This window comes from Montipora foliosa, chromosome 1 (genome assembly GCF_036669935.1).
Source record: "Montipora foliosa isolate CH-2021 chromosome 1, ASM3666993v2, whole genome shotgun sequence".
NCBI classification, from domain to species: Eukaryota; Metazoa; Cnidaria; class Anthozoa; order Scleractinia; family Acroporidae; genus Montipora; species Montipora foliosa.
The window spans coordinates 49265485-49287984 of record NC_090869.1 but is presented as its reverse complement, the minus strand read 5'-3'; the positions used below and the strand labels follow the sequence as shown (position 1 = coordinate 49287984).

General features: G+C 40.1%; 2 protein-coding genes across 2 annotated transcripts in view; one reads left to right on the top strand and one right to left on the bottom strand.

Moving 5' to 3' along the window:
- LOC138000064 (transcription elongation factor SPT5-like) overlaps nucleotides 1–7945 on the bottom strand; it is a 35495-nt gene extending 27550 nt beyond the window's left edge. The window contains exons 1-3 of the mRNA XM_068846207.1: nucleotides 7788–7945; nucleotides 2233–2371; nucleotides 2033–2101 (exon numbers count right to left, since the gene is read on the bottom strand). Of these exons, the coding sequence (XP_068702308.1) occupies nucleotides 2033–2101; nucleotides 2233–2371; nucleotides 7788–7823 (244 nt within the window). The 5' untranslated portion in view covers nucleotides 7824–7945. The remainder of the gene's footprint in view (nucleotides 1–2032; nucleotides 2102–2232; nucleotides 2372–7787) is intronic.
- The window catches only part of LOC138000069 (tRNA (guanine-N(7)-)-methyltransferase non-catalytic subunit wdr4-like), a 25058-nt gene continuing 10439 nt past the window's right edge, over nucleotides 7882–22500 (top strand). The window contains exons 1-6 of the mRNA XM_068846221.1: nucleotides 7882–8040; nucleotides 16883–17080; nucleotides 17309–17395; nucleotides 19615–19684; nucleotides 19779–19891; nucleotides 21105–21168. Coding sequence (XP_068702322.1) covers nucleotides 7895–8040; nucleotides 16883–17080; nucleotides 17309–17395; nucleotides 19615–19684; nucleotides 19779–19891; nucleotides 21105–21168 — 678 coding nt within the window. The 5' untranslated portion in view covers nucleotides 7882–7894. The remainder of the gene's footprint in view (nucleotides 8041–16882; nucleotides 17081–17308; nucleotides 17396–19614; nucleotides 19685–19778; nucleotides 19892–21104; nucleotides 21169–22500) is intronic.

Below are 22500 nucleotides of genomic sequence, written 5' to 3'. Positions count from 1 at the left end.
AAGGGAAACTCTTTTTTAGACAGTTCATAATAACCTAGGTTGAAACAAAAGGACCTAGTTTAAAATATTTTGACCTAGCTTGAAATCATTTTGACCTAAAGTACATTTCAAACTACAACAGACACAATCAGTGACACTTTTGATCTGCCAATGATAATTTAACATTTCAGTCAAAGTCCAGTTTGTTGCATGCTTTCCAAGCGAATTTTCAGCATTGGTTAGTTTATCGTGAGCGAAATGACAGAGAACCCAGCGGCAAAGTATGTTAAATTTTTGTTTTGTGCGACCCTGTTGATATGAATTCAGGGTGCGCATGTAATTGTCTCAACTTGTCTGACAGTGTGGCTGCCAGAGCCTTAGTTGGTGCACTGACAAACTTTTGCATCGAAAAACTTTCAGAGGTTCAAAAGGAAGAACCTCTAGAAGATATACATGTACATGTATAGAGGATGTTACATGGCTGCACAGGCATGCAAATTTTATCTCCTGAGTGTGGATAGTATCCCTCAAAAGGGAGCACAGGGAGCAAGTGCGAGATACTAAATGCGTGAGAAGGTGGAACATTCGTTCAAGTGTCTGTTCTGTTTGTTCGAGCATCGTTGCATTCAGTTCGCAAGATCAACAAGACCTTTCTAAAGCATAATAAACCATAATTATTCTTTTTGTTTGCCATACACTGTATGTGTGTTTTTGCCTGTGCAAAACACTGTGTATCAGAAAATTGCTAGTGTCTGTTTGAAATGGCTTTCACAGTTTCAAATTTACAGCCCAGCCCTTCCCATCCCTCACAGGAGTTGGGCCAAGGCAAGTATTGGATTAGGTAAGTAGCTCCACTGAAGTTGCTTCAGTCAGTGTTCGTACCCTTTTTTGACTAAAAATTCAAGGACTTTTCAAGGACACATTTCCATTTTTCAAGGACTCCACGCACTACAAATAAAGCAAGAATCGGCTGCTCATGAGTAAATGAGACGTTATCACTTTCTGACTTCAACATCTCACAATGAGGGACACTTTGTTCTACATTGTATAAACGATGAACTCATAGTGATGAACTTATTGGAGTTATTAGTGTTTGCCACATTAGTTAGTGGAGTCATTGTGTTTGCCACTTTCAGATGTAGCAGATTTTGAAGTTCGGCATCATCATTTGTAGTTGCTGGTTGTTGAGGAGAAATGCCAGAAAAATCTGAAATGCTTGCTAATTTTTTCTGAGGTGTCAGTGTTTGATTTTTTTTTGCCTTCAATTGACTTCAGTGTGGGGCCCGACTTTCCTGTGCTTGAAATGTCAACATCCTTCATGCACACGATGCATCATGCCTTGTTATTACACCCTCGACTTCTCATAGCCACTCTTTGTACAGTGGTTTCTGAAGCCACAATTCACTGAAAACACACTTGCCCATTGGTGTAAATCTTTCACAACATGCAAACAAGCATTCGAAGCACTCAACTTTTTGCGGGAAGTGTGGATAGTACAAAACATTTCATTGGCTCTTAGCATTGCAGATATTGAACCAATCAGAGCAATGAATGTAACCAAGAACAGGAAACCGTGGGGCACTTGATGGACATTAGGAGAGTTGTAATGATCGTTTTTATTTGTTTTTTTACAATTGGCTGCCAATTTCAAGGACTTTCAAGCAATGACTGCAATTTTCAATGACTTTTAAGGTCTTGAATTTTAATTTGAAAATCAACAACTTTCAAGGACTCTCTAAGTGCATGTGAACCCTGTTCAGTGTGACAGTGCTAGCAGTGGCCACTTACAGGATTGGTTCATTCTCACACGATTGCCATGCAAACCTTCTTGCTGTGTTTTGTATTTTTGTGGGGTCCCCACCAACCTTTGATGGCACTGGTTCTTGTATGTAGGTGGTCCAAAATTTTTCCTGGTCAAATTTGCTTAATATTTCTCAAATGAGTTCATTTATGATTTTTCTTTGTCTAATATAAACAAAAATAATATTGAACTCATTTGAGAAATATTAAGCAAGAAAAAATTTCAACTTCAACAAATATAATCAGATCGTACCCGTGTCAATAAGATCGTTAAATCCATCCTCAGCTTGGTCTTCACCATCATCGTAATCATCATCAACATCTACAGAAAAAAAGAGCATTGGAAAATTTCTCACCAGAAAAAGTAGAACTATCTTACATCGAAGCATGAATTTCTTTAGTGCCCATTTGGTATTGTGAACCACTGAATCTCAAACCAATGAAACTTCAAACCTGCTTCCTCTAAGATAAATCCTGTGTGTCGTCTCCTTTTCTTTCTCTGTCTATCATCCTCAAAGTCGTCATCCTCATCATAATCATCTTCATCTTCTTCATCTTCGTCATCCTCTTCCCTGGTGATATCTTCACCTTCCTGTTGCATAAACAATAAAGTTTACATTTGGAATATTCAACCCATTCTTGTATGAAAGGTACCAGTAATAACTTTTGAATATCACATCCATCATTCAGAAGGCAGCTGGGTCTTGTTGTTAGGGTAATAAATATTCAAATTTTGCTTTAACCACTGTCTGTATCTGATGCATTTAATGCCAACACCATTTATACATATGCACATTCATAAGGCTCTCCAGAGATGCGAGAGCTAATGCGGGAGAAAGATTATTGTCCCGTGTCGTGTTTTGTTGATGACTTTATGGATAATTATTCCAAAGCGCTCACTCTTGGCAAGCCATTGTTGATAACTAGTGACCTAAATTGTAATTTGTTGGAGACAGGTTATTCTGAAGCGGTTGCTCTCCTTGATTTCTGCAAGAGTGTAAATTTAACTCAACTTATTAACGAACCGACTCGCATGACTGAAACTTCATCGACTCTATTGGATGTCATTATAACATCTAACATCAATTTAGTGGAGAGCTCTGGAGTGCTGCCATGCCACATTAGTGATCACTATTTAGTACATGCTACACTGAAACTAAAGATTCTTAAACCTCCACCTAGATTTGTGAAAATGTGATCATTCAGACATTATGATAGCCAACATTTTGTCGCACACCCAGAATCTTCCCAGCCAGTGTACAAAAGAGATCTGAAGGAGGTCACCAATGAATTTAACCAAATTTTACTTCTGTTGGTGCAAAGGCGTCTGAAGATTCACAGTCTTTGATAGATTTGCACAACCTGCCTCCGCTGCTACCTAGAACTCCGCAGCTGTACATCTCAGAGGCAGACAAGTTTCGCTTCCACGCAGTATCCAGCAACGAGGTGCAAAGGGTAGTGATGTCATTTCCATCTGACAAGGTGCTTGGATACAATGAGATTCCAATGTCGATCACTAAGGATGCCTTGCCTTGCCTACCAATTCAGACACTGATAGTAAACCGCTCCTTGTTGTCATCTGTTTTTCCAGCTACCTGGAAAACATCAGAGGTAGTGCCTGTACCTAAGGACGGTGACCTTGAGATCGCAAACAATAACCGCCCTGTGTCGTTACTCCAAGCAGCATCGAAAGTTTGTGAGCGAATTGCGTTAAACCAGCGGACATCTTATATGAATAAAAACAACCGTCTCGCAGAACACCAGAGTGGGAATAAAGCGATGCACTCTTGTGAAACTCTCAACATGCTTATGACTGATAAAGCGTTAGACACAATGGATTAAAAAAACCTGATGCTTATAGTACTTTTAGATCTATCAAAAGCATTTGACAGCTTGAAGCATGCTACACTTCTTGTAAAATTACAATCTCTTGGATTGAGTCATAGTGCTTTAGAATGGTTGCGCAGTTATTTATCTAAGCGAAGTCAATATGTCAGAATTGGCTGAGAAGTTTCTGGTCTGGAAAATATACAATGTACTTTACGGGGTTCCGTAAGGATCGATCCTTGGACCAGCACTTCTTAACATCTATCTGAACGATTTACCTACCATCCTGCACTGTAGTTTGTTAGAATCATTCATGGATGACTTTAAACTTTACCTCTCGTTCCCAGTCAGGGATGTGAATACAGTCGTACAAGAGATCAACAAAGACCTTTCATTGATAGCTTCATGGTGCTGTCATAACCATCTTCTCATCAACCCAGACAAGACTAAACTCTTAGTCATGGGGACTCGTCAAATGCTACAAAAACTTCCAGACTTCCACATCACACTACCGGGAGAGGAAATTGCTCCAAGAGCTTCCGCTTGGAATCTTGGCGTGCAAGTAGATGCAACTCTTAGCTATAATGAACATGTCACTAATATCATGTCTACCTGTATGGCTAGTCTATGACAAATTAACAGGATCAAGCATCTTCTCGACTTGAGAACTTTAGAGAACGTTATCACATCTAGCAAGACCAGCTAGCAAGACCAGTGTGCAGAAGTTACAGAAGATCTAGAACTTTGCGGCCAGAATTCTTACAGGAACAAGAAAGTATGAACATATAACACCGGTATTGAACGATCTCAGATGGCTCTCAGTGCCTGCCATGCTGGCACTTTATGATGCAATTTTAACTTTTACAGTGAGGACACTTGAACCATGAACACTTGATATTTGTTTGTACATTTTTTTCGTGACTATAGAATGTGGGCTCGTCCTTTTGACAAGAGTATTTAATGTTTTTACACTTACAAAATGCTATACATGTACACTGTAACACTATACATCATAAGAAGAGCCTTTATTTCTTCGTCGTCGAAAAAAACAATGTGCCCAAAAATGTCAAGTGTTCACGGTTCAAGTGTCCTTACTGTAAATGTTTAAGGGGATTAGCCCCAAAGCATCTTAGCTCACGCTTCAATACGCATGCTTCTGTTCATGGGAGAAACACTACAAGTAAAAACAAGTTAGACATCCCTGCGTTTAATACAGCTGCTGGTCAGCGTTCTTTTATATATCAAGCGGTGAAATGCTGGAACACGCTCCCTGAAGAAATTACACTCTTTTTTTAAATAAGAATATATTTTATAGGAATATCCTGTCTGAAATTTGTGAAATTTTAAGAATATTTTAAGAATAAAGCCAAGGCTGAGAGTTTGAAAAGGCTAGATATAATTTTGTGTGTTGAAACCTCTGTAAATACAATACAATTTTATGTTTTTAACTTGACCGTATAAAATTATTCCTTTCTCTGAACGGCGAAACTTGCCAACAAAACGAAAAAACCTGCACTACATGTAGCTATAGCAAAATGTTCAACGCTAATGACAGTTCGGTGAATGGTACATGTAACACATCTGTACAGTAGACAAACTAAACCACAAGAAGTATTGTGACAAATTCTTTAACGAAAAGTGATGGAGCACGAGTAACGCGATACAGATCTAGACACCAAACCCTTGTAATTGATACCCCAACAAATTCTAAAACGGAAATGCCATAGAGCGATTTTCAATTGAGTGTCGTAAAACCAAAACCAAAGTGATTACTTTGGCCAATCAAAAAGGACGGAGACAGTCCAGTAAACCAATCAAAACTCAAAGTAATTACACGTAGCCAACACAAAGCGCAGGAAAATATGCACGCGCGAACTGTGATTGGTTCTGGTTTCACTTCTGATTGGTTGAAAAAGTGGCGCGATAACTTTGAACAAATCACTGAGTGAAGTACAGTACCGCTCAGATATACGTTAACTGCGCATACGCAGTGTATACGCATATACGCGTATGCTTATACGCACATACGCGTATACTTATACGCACATACGCGTATACTTATACGCACAGACGTGTATACTTATACGCACAGACGCGTATATTCATGCGCGTCTGATTTTCCTTTGTTATTCAGTACCATAAATTTCCTTTGTGTTGCATTGTTGAGTAGAACAAAGAACTTTTGGATCTGAACAAAGCCACGAGCCGATAACAGAAAATTTACATACTGCAAAAGCTATCATGTTACAAACGCGCGGGTCGCTTCCCGTCGCGAATGTTTTGGATAACAAGCAAAAGTAATTCAATGTTTATGAATCAGAAGGGAAACAAAAATTTGTCTTAAGTTTGGCATTCAAATGCGTGTATCGTTTGCGACCCTTTACGCAAAAAGGGCCTTATGGATTCATTGAAAACCGGCAATTTTTTTTCATTGCCCCGGTGCGTGAATTTCAATTTTCACGGCGTGAATATGCCGTAATCACTCTACGATAAGAAACTTTCACTCTTGGCATGAAACTATTCATGCCGTGAATGATCGGGAAAAACTGTCACGTCGTGAAATTAAGGGTTAAAATTCACGCGATGAAATTGGGAGTGAAAAATAATATTCACGGGTGTGAAATTGATCCAATCGAAAGATAAATCAACAATTCATTTCCATTTTATATTACCTTTCCGTTCAATTAAAAACTTTTTATGAAGAGAAGCGACCAACTCATAAATGGGAAACAATTTCTTTAGTATCGTATCATTTTGATACTGATGGTTTTAAACTGATAGCAAATTAAAGTAGAAGGGAATGCCCGAACAACGATCTATCAAAATTTGCATACGACTCACATCAAGAGCTGAGGAAATCGTGACAGGTAATGCAACACCTTTCAAATAGGAGTAGAACTTTCGTCGAATTCGGCGAGGTAAACTCGAAGATTTTCCGAGAATTGCATGTTTATTGATGGTGTGCCTTTTGTATATTATTAATTCTCTCTTTTGATAGTGTGGAACAAAATAACTCTGAACCTGAACTGTATGTTTATCGATGAAATAAACATCCGTGCGTCGGTTCGTCGTATTCCGAACGCGACAGCTGTTTGTGGAAGTGCGTCTTTGTCATGTAGTTCGTAGTCGTGTACTATTTTAGTGCTTTCAAGCTTATAACAATAAGCAAAACAAAAAGCAAGCTAATGAGGCAGACGCGTATATCGGTATACGCACATACGCGTATGGTTATACGCACATACGCGTATGGTTATACTCACATATGCGTATGGATATACGCACATACGCGTATAGGTATACGCACATACGCGTACAGATATACGCGTATTGTGCGCATATTTTGGTTAACGTATTTCTGAGCGGTACTGTAATAATAAACCAAAGCAATTCGCTGATTGCTTTCGACACTCAATTGAAAACCACTCCAAGCTACAATGTATAATTTAAGAATAATACAAGAATATTTTCAGCCTAAAATCGGCAGAAAAATAAGAATATTCAGCCTGGGCCGGAAAAACAACATTCTTATAAAAAAAAAAAAAAAGCAGTGTACTAAATGTGAAAGTTTACACAGTTTTACATCTAAAGTTAATTTTTATACAGTTTTTAAATGAATCTATTATATTTTTTATTATATTTATCATATGATGAAATGGTATATGAACTGAATCATATATGAACTGCGGATATGAAATCAAGGGAAGCTATGATCTTCACAGTTAAGAACTTAGAACCCACAAATGACCAGCTCCCAACGTCAGTGGTTAGAGCGTCGCACAGGAATCGCGAGGTCACGGGTTCAAACCCCATTGAAGTCCTGAATTTTTCAGGCTTCTCTACGCAATTGTAAAAATTGCGTTCATAACTGCCAAGATCATAGCTTCACTTGATATTTATCATAGTTTCATATTATTGTACATACGTCTTAGATATAGTTATTTACTTATTTTTGTCAAGTATTGCGGAAGAACACTTTGGGAGCATTAATAAAGTCATTCATTCATTCGTTATTCAACAGAAAGATTTTAACATCCGAATCAGAATTTCCGTACAACAAACATTTAAAACAACTTCCACGCGCGGAGGACGACACGGGTCCAAGGGGACGGCGTATGTTCGATTGATATCGTTTTACAGGAACTTGATTTAAACAATAGAATTAAAAGATAGCAATACTTTACCTCATCAGAAAACTGCGAGTCTTCGCTGTCCGACATTTCTTGTGAGAGAGACTTTACTTTCACAAGGAAGGACTCTTTCCAGCCTTCAAGATGGCGACCCGAAACAAATGATGTTGGTCAGTTTCGCTTTGTGTAAGCGAGGTGAAGTGTCCTATATTTTCCAGTCGACCGAAATGGCGGGTCTGTTGTGGAGTTGTGCTGGTGAACTTTTGGCACTTTCATGCAACACTGGAGTGAAAGTCTTGGATGGAAGGTTAGAAAGGAAAACGGTGTTGTGCAATAAGATGCCTGCCTACATGTAGTTCAGCTGTTTTCGCAAATTCAGTGCCCTCTTTTGAGATCAAATGCTATTAATCACATGTCGAATTCTTGGAGCGATAACGATAGAATACAGGGCCATTTTTGAGCCCGTAATTCCTCAGTGGCTCGGCGCCTCGTCAGTCAAATTGGATGTTTAAAGGGCTAATATAAGATGTACCTTTGAGTGGCTCGACGGTTCGCCGGCTCGTCAGTCAAATTGAATTTAAAGAAGGTATATCTTTGAGTACCTGGACGGCTGGGGGGCTCGTTAGTCCACAGGCACACCAAGCTCAGTGTGGGCATGGCCAACAAAAATATAAAGATTTGTATGGGAATCCCGATAAAAAACTCAAGAAGGTAATTATATGAGAAAATTCTCAACTAAAAAGCCTAACCTTATTGCTATTGTGGGTAGCTTCCTTTGTGTGTGGTTATTTTTCCGATCTGACGCAATTTAAACCATTTCTCAATTTCCTGGTTGTCAACGGTATAATAAAATCCCAACGTTGGAGACTACCGGTAAATTCTCAGGAGCAACCAATTTGAGTCAAATATTTGTGGATAAAATGTTCCCACAATCATATCAGAATCAATTGACAAAGATTGAACTTTCATCTCAACCCACCATCAACGCAATAGCAGTTCTGCGAATGACCTCAGGCAGTAATATTGCAAGGAAACAACTTTCGGAAGATCTGCTTTATCACCGAAGTGGCCACGGCTTCAACCCTTGATAACAAACTGAGCCTTTATACCAGTCAGGGTAGCAGATTGCAACCTCGTTCCCAGGGTCTCTCCTCTCTGCCTCCATTGTCGTTGAGAAAAGACCCTGGTTCACGCTGGTCACGTGTCTCCCAGAATCTGGGAGGTTCACCAAATGTGTGTTAGGGGATGGGTGGCAATGTAGGCGTTGTTGACATAGCAAAGAAGGGAATCAGTGCGCAATTGATTTTGTGGTCAGATGACCATCGACAAAACGTTTGACGGCAGTATTTTATGTACTACACATATGGAATTCGACATGAAAGGCAAAAAGTTATTGTCAAACCGATGGCACGCCACAGAAAATATCCTTGCGTTATTCAAGTTTTCAACTGTGTGAAGGTCCGGATTAAGGAAGAATGCTAATAGTTTGCTACAATTTTTAAGGGAAGAAGATTTTCTCGTGCAAGAAAACAAGCGAAACATTTATACATTGGAAACAAACATGTTCAGCGATCAGCCGATGTGTTGTTATTTAAGTTCTCATGTCACGTATTGACCTCAAATCATCAAATCAAACTGTCCCACATGTGCAGGTATTTTATTTATTCTTTGATTTTCATTTTTCCTTTGAATGTTAAACAACATGATTCCCAAAGTCGCAATCTTGTACAGCCAAGTGATAGTTTTGACTTATGATGTTTATATATTTAAACAAATTCGTGTAAATTGTCGATGTCGTTAAGATATTATTTTACCACTGCACAGCGCTTTAATAGCGTGTATATTTTTAGCCACGGTAAAATATTAAAGAGACATTTTTATCAAGCAAACGTACAGGTAGTGTTTGGTGTATTCTTTTATGTTAGTGTTCTGTAGAAGAAATCAATTTTTAAAATCAATTTCTTTCGCTAATGTCAATCGCCACTCGACATTGTAGTTGTCTTGTCGATCACAAAAGCTCTTGTTTTTAGGTTGACTGCTTTTTTGGGAATTCATCCACTGCGGGAATATAGCATCAGCTCTTTTGACCTTTTTGAGACTTACATTGCAAGATAAAGATTACTTATTTTAAAAATACCTTGTCAAATGAATACTCTTTCGCCCAGTTTTGGGATCAAAAATTATGTGTAACGAAAACACTACCTAGTGGGAAAATGTTTGTTGATGAGTGCCATGTGACCAGCGTGAACCAGGGTCTTTTCTCAATGACTATGGAGGCAGAAAAGAGAGACCCTGGGAATGAGGTTGAGCAGATAAATTGTTGTTAATCAACTGCAAATTTCTTTATTCCGCTGAGTCTCCCAACATTACTGCATTGTCTCAGTCATGTTGATAAAGTTTAAAAACACAATCGCAAAGCGTTGAAAGATTTGAGAATTAGCGGTTGACATGGTAAGGCTCAGTTTGTCATCAACAGTGGAAGCCATGGCCACTTTGGTGATAAAGTGGGTCTTTTGAAAGCTGTTTCCTTGCAATATTACCACCTGAGGTCGCTCGCAGGACTGCTATTGCGTAATGATGGTGGATTGAGATGAAAGTTCAATCTTTGTCAATTTATTCTGATGTGGAATTGTGACAGTGGGAACATTTTATCCAGGAATATTTGACTCTAATTGAGAATTAAGTCTCCAGCCTTGGAATTTTATTATACCGTTGACAACCGAGAAATTGAGAATTTTTTTATATAATATTAATTATCTTCTTAAGCCGTTTTTCAGGATTCCCATACAAATCCTTATATTTTTTTCGGCGATGCTCACACTAAGCTTATGTCGCCTGTGGTTAGTTAAATTCGATGCTTAGTTTATAGAAGGAGTAACTGTTACAGTAAGGTACATGTATATCGCTGAGTGGCTTGACTGCTCGCCAGTCAAATTAAATGCAATGTTTAAAGAATGATTTAGATATACTGGTACCTCTGGAAGTCTAATGTTGGACAAGGAAAGGAAAGGAAAGGAAAAGGAAAGTAACTTTATTTAAGTTTCTAGTCGTTCTTGCTTGCCTGCTCTACTGGGTGCGTAGAGCTTAGGGGACCCTCCCAAAAAGCGAGCAAGTGCTTGCACCAAGCAGCCAAAAACAAAAAATTACGTAGACGCCAGCTCTTCGAATCGCAAGCTGGAACATTTGCACCATGTGCCCTGGTCTCTCGGCTGACCTTCAGCTACTGGACGACTGCCGCAAGACCGCCATCATCAACAAGGAGCTGGCATGACTCAACATCGACGTTGCCTGTCTCCAGGAAAACTGGCTGATCGACAGTAGGTCACTTATGGAAAGAGACTGTACACCTTCTTCTGGCAAGGCCTGTCCCAGGACGAGCCGAGGCAGTACGGCGTAGGTTTTGCCATGAGGAACTCACTGATTGCCACCACAGAAACCCCCTCTGGAGGGTCATCGAGAATTCTTGCCCTTGGCATGAAAATGTCAGTGAGCTTTGTGAACTTCATATCCGCCTACACCCCGACTCTGACCTCCATCCCAGAAGCCAAGGATCAATTCTTCGAGGCTCTGCAGGAAACACTCTCCAGAATCCCAAGTTCCGAGGGCATATGTTTGCTAGGCAATTTCAATGCTCATGATGGGACTGACTGGCAAGCATGGCCTACCTGCCTTGGCCATTTTGGCGTTGGCAGGATGAATGAGAACGGGCAGAGGTTGCTCAAACTCTGCTGTCACCAACAGCTTCTTTAAGTGTAAGGAGCTGCACAAAATGTCTTGGAGACACTCTCGGTCCCGCCACTGGTACCAGCTAGACCTCGTCATCACAAGGAGAGCAGACCTTAGCAGTGTCCTCCACACAAGAAGCTATCACAGCGCTGACTGTGACATGGACCACTCGCTCATTGCAAGCAAGGTCAGGCTGAAGCCTAGAAAGATCCACCATGGCAAGACCAAGGGTCGCCCCTGCATCAACACCTGTGGCACTTCCGACCCCATTAAGGCTCAGAGCTTCGCTGATAGCCTCCAGGAGAAACTTGCTGCACAACCAACAACCAGCAACCCGGAAGCCAAATGGTCTCACCTCCATGATGCCATCTACGACTCAGCCATGGCTGCATTTGGCAAGAATGCTGACTGGTTCGAGGCTTGCTGGGCAGAAATGCAGCTAGTCACGGAGGTCAAGAGGAAAGTGATGCTGGCTCACAAGCAGAACCCTTCCCCAAGCACACACGACGCCCTTCGAGCAGCTAGGAGCAAGACCCTGCAGACTGCCCATCGCTGTGCCAATGAGTACTGGCAGAACTTATGCGCCAAAATCCAGTTAGCAGGGGACTGTGGCCACGCAAAGGGGATGTATGAGAGCATCAAAACTGCCACTGGCGAGAGCAGCAGCAGCCATTGTTCCTCGCCTTCGTGGACCTCACCAAAGCTTTTGACTTGGTGAGCAGAAGCGGGCTCTTCAAGATCCTCTAGAAGATTGGCTGCCCTCCAAAGCTCTTGGCGATCATCACCTCCTTTCACCAGGACATGCAGAGTATGGTCTGCTTTGATGGGGCCACCTCCAATGCCTTCCCAGTCAGCTTTAGAGTAAAGTAGGGCTGTGTCCTTGCTCCAACCCTGTTCGGGATTTTTTTCTCGATGCTGCTCCAGTATGCCTTTGTAGACTGTACAGAAGGTGTCTACGTCCGGACGAGGTCAGACGGCAAACTCTTCAACGTCCCCAGACTCCGCGCCAAAACCAAAGCTTACGTGGTGCTCATACGGGAGCTGCTGTTTGCAGACGACGCTGCTTTCACATCCCACAGCGAAGAGGGCCTGCAACATCTGGTAGACAAGCTGTCCCACGCCTTCAAGGAGTTTGGGCTAACAATCAGCCTCAGGAAGACCAACATCCTGGCGCAAGGTGCTGAGTCCCTCCCAGTCATCACTATCAACAACACGGAGCTGGAGGTTGTGGACACCTTCACCTACTTGGGCTCCACCGTGTCAAGCTGGACTTCGCTCGATGCTGCGATCAGGTTCAGGATCGCCAAAGTAGCTGCTGTCATGGCCAAACTCAACAAGTGAGTGTGGGGCAATGACCTGTTGAGTGAAAGGACCAAGATGTGCATCTACCAAGCTTGTGTCCTGTCGACTCTCCTTTATGGCAGCGAGTCGTGGACGACCTATGCCAGACAAGAGTGGCGACTCAACGCATTCCACCTCCGCTGCCTTCGTCGCCTGCTGCACATCAGGTGGCAGGACAGAGTCACCAACACAGAGGTCCTGGAGCGCGCTAGCTCACTGAGCATGCCATCACTACTCATTCAGCAACGCCTTCAATGGCTCGGCCATGCACATTGCATGGAGCCTGACCGCCTGCCAAGATAAATTCTTTATGGAGAACTGCAGGAGGGTTGACCGCTGCTGCGCTACAAGGACGTCATCAAGCGAGACTTGCGATCTGCACTAATCAACACCAGTGCATGGGAGGACATCGCCAATCCTCGAGATACATAACGGTCTCAGTGCACGTGTTTCCACAAGGCACGTCTGTGCCACCTGCAACAGAGACTGCCACTCCAGGATCGGGCTACACAGTCATACAAGATCCTGCCCAAATCCCCAGGGCTAACCATCGCCTCTTCGAGACGAGGATGCCAATAGTTATCTATCTAGTGATTCTAGTGCTGGAGCACTATTGGGGACACTGAAAACTGAAATCAACAATTAACACAAATCAAGTCAAATGTCAGGAAGTCTCAGTTTTTGCTCAAAAAGAAATCAAAATGTTCTCAAATAAACTGGCTTTATCGCTGAGAAAAGCTTCAACTAAGCAGAATCAAATGTGATACTGAGTGCCCGGGGGGGGGGGGGGGGACTCCCTCAATGGGGACGTGCGGCCAGCCAGGGTATGTTTTTCTTTTCGGGATTTTTGTCTTGAACAGGGTCAGGGTATGAGGGCCCCCCCCCCCCCCCCCCCCGGGACTGAGTGACAGTGTGCAAACCCTAGAGAAGTTAGACTCAAACAAAAACAGAGCGGAATTAAGCACAAGCAAACCCATAATGGAAGTATTCGCAATCTGGGGGTAAAGTGGGCTGACTGATTACACATAAATAATGACATGGAACGAAAAGTGATAAATGAGAAGCACTCTGTATTGATTAAATTATTGACCAATAGACCTCTTACACAAATGTACCTCCAACAATAACTGTTATAATTAATGTTTCTGATGTTCTTTTTGAAACTGATAACCTGGAATATTATTATTTGTGGAACGAATTTTGGAATATCTGAAGGTGTTTGTAATTGTAAAATGAATGAGCCAAAAATTATAATTCTGCGACAAAGAAAACTATTTGCAAAAATTAATGTTCGGGATTTTGCTGTGATGGATCGTGAGTGTGATGTATTCACAATAAACGAAACAAACTATCAAGATGGCGGAACAAAGAATTTATTGAAAATCGAAAACCTCACATACCGCCATATATGGTGGATCACATGACCCACTATGTACTTTCTGTTCTGTAATCTTTTTGTTGGTTGTTTGTACTTTTTCTCCATCTCTGACACCATGCTGGATGCATAAGAAATGAGTCTGTCTTGTCCATTAGGAGTGCAGTGTGACAGGGCTGCATCAAGGCCATACGAGGAGCTATCAGAGCTAGTACCAGAGGTAGATCAGGATCATAATGTACCAGGGGCCGGTTCCTGAAAGGTGTAATAACTCTATTCCAGGGATAAATATGCCTTATGCCAGCTCATTTATTCCTGGAAGAGAGTTATTACATCTTTCAGGAACTGGCCCCAGGACTTTATCTTGGAGCAGGTTATCTTTCACTTTGTTGAAGCTAGCATCTTCCTTAGATTCCCAGGACAACTTCACCTCCTTCTGCAACAGTCGATAGAGTGGAGCTAGGTGAGTACTGAAGTACTGAACCATGCCCAGGAAGGCACGCAACTTTGTGACGTCTTGTGGTTTAGGCACCTCTGTGATGGCCTTTACTTTCTTAGGGGACTGGTGCAGGCCTTCAGAAGAGAAGACATGCCCCAAATACTCCACGAAGCTTCTAAGAAATTTGCACTTCTCCCAGTTAGCCCTCAAACCATACTCGTCAAGTCTTTTCAAAACAGCAACCAGCCACTGAAGGTGTTCCTCCAGACTGCCTGCAGTAACTATCATAATCCAAATAACAGAAAACACCTGGTAAGCCCTGCAAGGCTTGGTCCATGGCCCGCTGCCACAATGCTGGTGCAGAAGCCACACCATAAGGTAAACATTGGTACTGGTAAAGGCCATAATGAGAGTTTATAGTGAGCAATGGCTTGGACTCATCTTCCACTTCCATTTGCAGATAAGCATGACAAAGGTCAAGGACACTAAACAGGTTGCCCCCAGCTGAGCTTGCATGGAATTAATATAATCTATGTGAGGAAGAGGATACTCATCAACTTCTAATTGTTGTGAATTGATAGTGACTTTGAAATCACCACACACCTTCACACTGAAATCATTCTTCACTGCAGTTATGATTGGGTCTGCCCACTCGCTGGTTTCTACTTTCTTGATCACCCCTTCTGCTTCCAGTTCTCTCAATGCCTCATCCACAGCCGGTTTACGAGCCAATGCCAATGGCAGAACTTTCCAGAACCAGGGCTTTGCACCCTCTTTAGGGTGGAGTCGTGCCTTAATATTCTTAAACGTTCCTAGGTAGCAACGATATCAGCAGCTTCTAACTGAAACAGAGGCTAATTCAGCTGGATGGACTTCAGCCATTCTCTGCCAGAAAGGGTGGGTCCCTCACCCTTTGTCAATAAATTGGAAGATCCTTCGACTGCCCATTGTATTCAACTGTAACAGCGCAAAACTCAAGTGGTTTCACATGACGCAGGAACTCGTGGTACAACCCCTCACTCATAACTGACACTGCTGAACGGCTACTCTGGACACTAGATTGGTGCTCTTTGACTTTGGCGGAACTTCTCCATTTTGAATAGCGGCGTTCACTTCCATGACATGGAAAATAAATGCTAAATAGGAAGTGGCTTGTTCCTCTTCTTCTGGGGGTTGGCTTCAGAGCTATTTAAAGGAACTTAGATTAAAAATCGGGTGAGTGAGACCATGTCTCTTATCCATTCTATGTATTAAAAGGGCTCCGTTCTGCACTTGGCATGGCGCCAAGTTTCGAAAAGGCTGTGTTAGGTTCAATATCTCTTGTCGCTTCTGTTGTGAAGTGGTAGGATGCTGACTCGTCGCTCCATAACTTGCAAAGTAGCTGCACGTCACCCGAAGCATTATCCTCATCGTTTTTGAGGAGCTTGTTTAGGATGTCAAATAGTTCTGGGACGCTAGGAAGGCCTTTCCTTGCTTAGAAATGGTTTTCACTATAAAACCAGAGGATGTGGTTGCCTTGACAAGTGTGTCTTTGTTGATGTAGTCAATGTCTCGTAGGACGGCAAGGACTGTTTCTACAGCAGGTGGCTTTCCTGTTTCCCCGCATGACCAACTATCATGGTGTAAATGTTAAGGGCTTGCAGGTGAGATTCATGTAAAAAGTGAGCGTTGTTGTTTGCAAGTATGAAGGTGCATGGCGGCTGTGAGCATTGGTGGAACCAAGTAACCGATGCAGCTTCCGACCAACTTTGCCTTTCTATCCAGAAATGTAAAGACTTTGAGCAAAATTAAATGGCAAAGCAGAAGCTTTGATGAAATGCAGCCCAAGTTGATTCACTCTCAAAGGATAATCGCACAAGCGGATTAGACATTTTGTCAGTGAAAACTCGAGTATTAATGACTGACAATGTATAAGTGCAATAATTGCAATAATTGAAAACAAAGTTGTCCGTTTGATTTAGAGTAGAAATGATATGAAAACAAAAGAAAGATGTGAAGTTGAATTGGTTATGCGTACCAAAATGTAAAACGATTTAAGTGAGAAAAAACAAACAATGAGTAGGTGAGGTGATATTTTTCTGAAATATGAGTAATTAGCAAATAAGCAGTGCGTGAAATTGTGAAACCAATCATGATGCTTTGTACCAGTTCTACAAATAGGCACACATGAACATAAACACACCATCCTATACACAGAGTAACATAAGGCCAACAACATTAGAGTCAGAGCATGATTCACATAATGATTTTGTTTTGGTCATTTCATAGAGATGGGAGCTGCAAATTTTCCTACAGCATTAGCAATGATCCTCAGAAGATACAACCAGGACAAGAGCTTGACACCAGTACGCTGGGACATGGCGTACTCTGCTGTTTTTCAAATTCTGGGAAGTTATTTGCCCTCTGTACTCCACAAAAAGAGTTACTTATTTGGCAGACAAGTGACTGGAAACTGCTCAATAAAAGGTAATTTGCTTCAGGTTAAACTCCTGATGGAGGATTGCAGGAAGTACTGTATGTGGAATAGAAGAACATCCAACTGCTTATGGATGATAGAGATGGATGGAAGAAAAATGTTGTGGGAAGCCAAGCTATTTTGCTATAAAGCATTTGTTTATGTGTTTAGATTTATATATTTGTATTGTTGTATAAATATATAAAACTATGATTTTGATGTGTATTTTAACTTTATAGAGAAGTTGTTAGACGCACAACAGTTTTCTTTTTTACACACAAGGAGGATTACATAGTTGTTGGTAACAAAGGAGGGGAAGTTTACAGGTTGGTGAAATGAGTGTTTCTGAAATAACAGGCCTTTTGCAATAAACTGGTCACATGACTGATAAAGCTCAGACTTTATAAATTCCAGAAATGGAGAGATTGTGTTTGTCTTAGACAGAATACAAATTTTCAGAGAAATAACACTTATGGTAAAGAGTGTATGACGATTTAAACGCTCGAAAATTTCATACTTTTGTTTACGAACGAAAAGCTTTTGCCCTCCAGATTAATTTTTCATAATTACACGCCACAAACAGAGCTCAGATTCCTACTTTTACCATGGGTCAAATAAGCGAGATAAAATTAATGTGCAAGGGTGGAAATTTTCAGACTTTCATATTTTGAAGGAAGAATTCTAAAGCAGTTTGAAAACTTAGAAACATACATACAAGGATTTGTAATGGTGGCAAACCATCCTTTTCCCATGCAAATCCTTATAAATTCTTTCAATGGTAAAAACACCAGTTTAAACAATATACTTAATGAAAATCAGTGTGGTAGCATATTTTGAGCTGCTCTTATTATTTCTGGAAAAAACAAGTTCATGAAACCAGCAGAATCATCATGTTTATGAAAAAGGGTCACTTGAAGAATTGTTGCAAAAGGCCTATTATTGTTAAAAGACCACCTTCTGTCATGATGATATCAAAGTGCCACAGTTTTTTGTTATAACCATAAAGCAGGCCTAGAGTTAAAGTGCCTCTAACCCTTCAAGTTGTTTTTCTTTTTGGGTAGATTTTCATATCTTTCAAGAAGTCATTTTTTGAATTTTTTTAAAAAAATCTTGAATCCTGACTTTTTCATGAGCGCTTAAAGTGAAGGCAGTCACGATTACTTTTTCACCTATCATTCGCATTAGTCCCCCACTCGGCCAAATGTGTCTATACATGTATATCAACGTGACAAAAGAAAAGGACATCGTGTAAGCTTGAGTTGCTGGAATGTCCTTTTCTTACGTCACAGTTAAAAAAGTGTCAAATATTGGAAACTTCTCACTGGCTCTTTTCAAATGAGCTCACAAGACAATAATTTGTCCAGCAGGGCTTATAGCGCCCAAAAAATTACAAATTTCAGTAACTTCAAGCACTCGTAAGAAAATCAGAATTCAATATTTAAAGAAAAAAATGGAAATGAGTTATTGAAAGATATGAAAATCTACCAAAAGCATAACAAGTTGAAGGGTTAGGGGCACTTTAACGGGGCAGTGTCATGAATTGTTAGTAAAATTTTGGAAAGCAAAGGAAACCTGTTACTGATGGCAAATGAAAAGTAATGGCCAACTTTTCTTCAAAACGGCTATTTTAGCTTGACCAGAAACCATTCGTAAGTGTTTTTGGTTACACGTAGCCAAGATTAAAATGAATGCCAACTTGAAAACGTTGGTCAAGTTATCCTGTTGCATCTTTCATGTAGTTGAACTCCATAATAATAAAAAGTGTGACTCATTTTTCTTTTAAAATTTAATCGATTTTTATCTCACTGTGGTGATCCAGAAGCAATTTAAGAATTAAAAAATATTATTAGTAAATTTATGGTCAAAATATAGGGATAATTCCCATGATACTACCCCTTCAATATTCATTGTTTCGTGGTTTGTGATAAGAGTTCATTTTGCATTCAATGTTTTAGCTTTTATTTCTTGTTCAATTTTGATCAAATGTAATAGCTGTAATTTATTGCTCTTTATGACATTTTTGGAGAAAATCTATTTCATTTGCAAGCAAAACTTCGTGTGAGGTGAGGTATTCGGTATTTGATGTGGGATTTGACAAAACAACACCAATATTTAAAGTTTTCAAATTTACGTATCAGGTCCCATCAAGATCCCAAAAGACCTTCATTTCCAAGGATTGGATTGAATTTAATGTTAAAGGATTCCCAAAGATCCTTTGGTGTTTTCACCAGAGACATGCTCAACATGCATGTTCACTTAGTTTCAAAAATCTGCTTTTTACACCTTACCTGACTTAGTAAAATACAGACTAGTTAGTCTATTAGGAGATTATGGTGCTTGTTACAGCCTCATGTGCTTCTCTAGTCTGTTAGAAGATATAGCAGGTTGGCGTAAATTGTAGTATAAGCAAGAGAGACAACAGGTCAAATTTGTAAAACTTGATTGACTGAATGTGTACAATGAAAGATATTTTTTTAGAGGATTCAGATCTTGATCATTTTTGTAGACACAATAATGGTTATGTCATTTTCATCTGACCCCTTAGATTTTTTGTAAAGGATGCTAGTCAAGAAAAAGAGCTTCTCTTGGGACATGTCTCCATGATTTTAGATATGGTAAGAATCTTTATTTTTTACAGTGAATTAGCATGACCATTTATCAGTCAATGATTATTTTCCACTATGGAATAATTCATTCATTTTACAACAGGTTCTCACCAAAGATGATAACTTTTTAATCACATCTGACAGAGATGAGAAGATACGCATTAGCTTCTTCCCTAATTCCTACAACATCCATTCATTTTGTCTTGGGAGTTTAGAGTAAGTTGGCCTTAATTTGATTTTCAGGAAAGGTGTGAGGAATTTAAAGCTTGCCGTTGTAATTTTGCTTGCAACTGACTCTTAGTTTGTTATTATTATCATTATCATTTTATTCTTTTAAGAAAATGTTTCACTGACAGTAAATGAATTGATCACAAACAAAATTAATAAACTTGAGAGGGGGTGGGGTCAGGAATCCACATAGCCAGGAAGGGAGGTATTCAACCTTACATGAGGAGCAGGCGTAACTCAGTTCGTTTCGGTCCCAGTTTGATCTATGTGACTTCAGCGTCTGTTTCGACTTTCCTCTGATCCGTGAAGCTGTAACTATAAATACCCGTAAAATGGAACACTGACAGAAGAATGGGGGTAAAGGGTGCACCGTTTTGGCTTCCACTGATATCAGCTTCATAGCTGAAGAAACTACCGAGTGACATTAAATAAAGTAACTTTACCTTAACCTTTTGTCTTTACAAGTTGGCAATATCCAATGCTAAATTGATCACACTAAACCATGCAGCAGAACACCCCCAAAGCTTTGCTTAAAAAAGAGGAGGGAGAAAAAAGCTTACAGTACCGCAGTAGTCCTTATGTAGATATAAAAATTGAAAATGAAATGAAATCATTGCAAACACAAAGTGGAGGAACTTAATTTGAATTCACACATAGTAAATTAAATTCTGAATCAGTTACACATACCCTAAGGTCCTAGACTATACCAGCCTAAATTAGGTACATATGGCAATCTTTAGCGTGCCAGTGCAATTGTGTTAACTGTTCCTTGATTTTACTGCCAGATACGTGAGTGCTGACCATAGGATGTTGGTCTTGGCTTGGGTAGAATAATAAGGAAATAGTAATTATTATTACTTCTCAATATATATAATTAGTAAAATCTGTAATAAATAGGCCATGGACAATATAAATCACTATTTTGAAGGAATATATTCAATATTGACGTAAGAAAAAATGTGCTATCCTACATCCTACAATCTCTGAGAATAAATTGGCCTGTATACCGGTAGCTGTTTAAAGTCTCTTTTTATTAGCCTCCTTGCAGATATTCTTTTGGCTTAATTATCACTGGGAAGGAAAGACAGGGAGATGAGAAAAAAATATCTTTGAAGGAGGCTACGACTTTATCAGAATTTCATACATGTGCCTTAAGCCATAATTATTATATCTGATTCATCTAATTTCTGTTTTTTCATAGTTTTGTTAGTTGTTTGGCCCTCTTGGCTTTAGAATTTGAAGATGTTCTTATCTCTGGAGGAGGGGTATGTGTTGTAGTTTTAGATTACTTCAATCAAGTGTCCCCAAAAACTCACTGAAAACTGGACACTGGACACTGGACACTGGATGGGCCCTGACCTTCCTCCCTGTTCAGTGAAGGGCACCAAATCTTGATCTCTAATAGTTTATTAGTATTCTTGACCTTTCTTTTGATAAAGGTGTCCTGTTTGTTCTTTGGTTACTGCTTTATTTGGTAATTAGGATTGCGGAGTTGGCAAGATGTTAAGTCTTGATGGAAATAACAAAGTAAAATTATAGACCATATTCATAAATGGCGGCCAATTTATAATTCTTTTGTGGAAGTGCAAATTAGCCTACCAAGCCTCGATACCATACTGTGAATTGAAAAGAATTCTTGCTCTAAAATGAGGCTTGGTAGGCTAATTTGCACGTGGACAAAAGAATTATAAATGTGTCCGCCATTTATGAATAAGGTCTATGAGAACGTTACATTTCTTTTTTAAAATTAAAGTAGCAATTCTTCCTGTGGGTGGCAGCTCGACATGTTTTTAGCGAGTTTAGAGTATAAATCAAGGCAGTTATTGCATTGCTTGACAAAAATACAGGGTGTCCAGTTCCTATTTTTTCCTATTTTTTCCTATTTTTTGAGCCCATTCCTATTTTCTCCTATTTTTTAACCAAAACCTCCTATTTTTCCTATTTTTTAGCTGGTGAAGCCAAAATTTGTAATAAAATTGAAAATGGAATTATAGTTGAATGTGTTTTATAGTGAGATTTATCATAAAGCAAGTAGTATGTTGATTCTGATGTTCTAATAGATTCCTAAAGAAAGATGCATATGAGAAGAACTTTGAAAGTGATCTAGTCAGTATTGACTGCAGTGCAAACAGTCAGCTGCCCGATGCTGACATTGGAATAGGAGAGGCCACCAAGAAGGCTTTAGCCCAGATCAACCCAGATCGTAGAAAGTCTATATATCTTGGCATCCGCACATTTTATAGCACATCCGTTACATATCTACAGTCTCATCTCCCTCTTCAGAACACTCTCTTAAAAGCATTAGGATGTCTCAATCCTATTAAGAGAGAAAAGCAAGTAGTGTGAAGGCAATTGCAAGACTGGCTAAAAAATTGCAGCCTCAGTTGGATGTCAGCATTGTTTAAGATGAATGGCGAGTTTATGCTGTCGATGAAGATGTTGAGCAGTTACACAAAGAGAAACGCGTTGACCATTTTTGGCAAGAAGTATTCAATCTCAAGTCTCTTAATGGGACCGAGCCTTGATATGTCGCTCTTCCAAAAGTAGTAAAATCAGGTCTTATTCTTGCGCAAACAAATGCTGAGTCAGAACAAAGT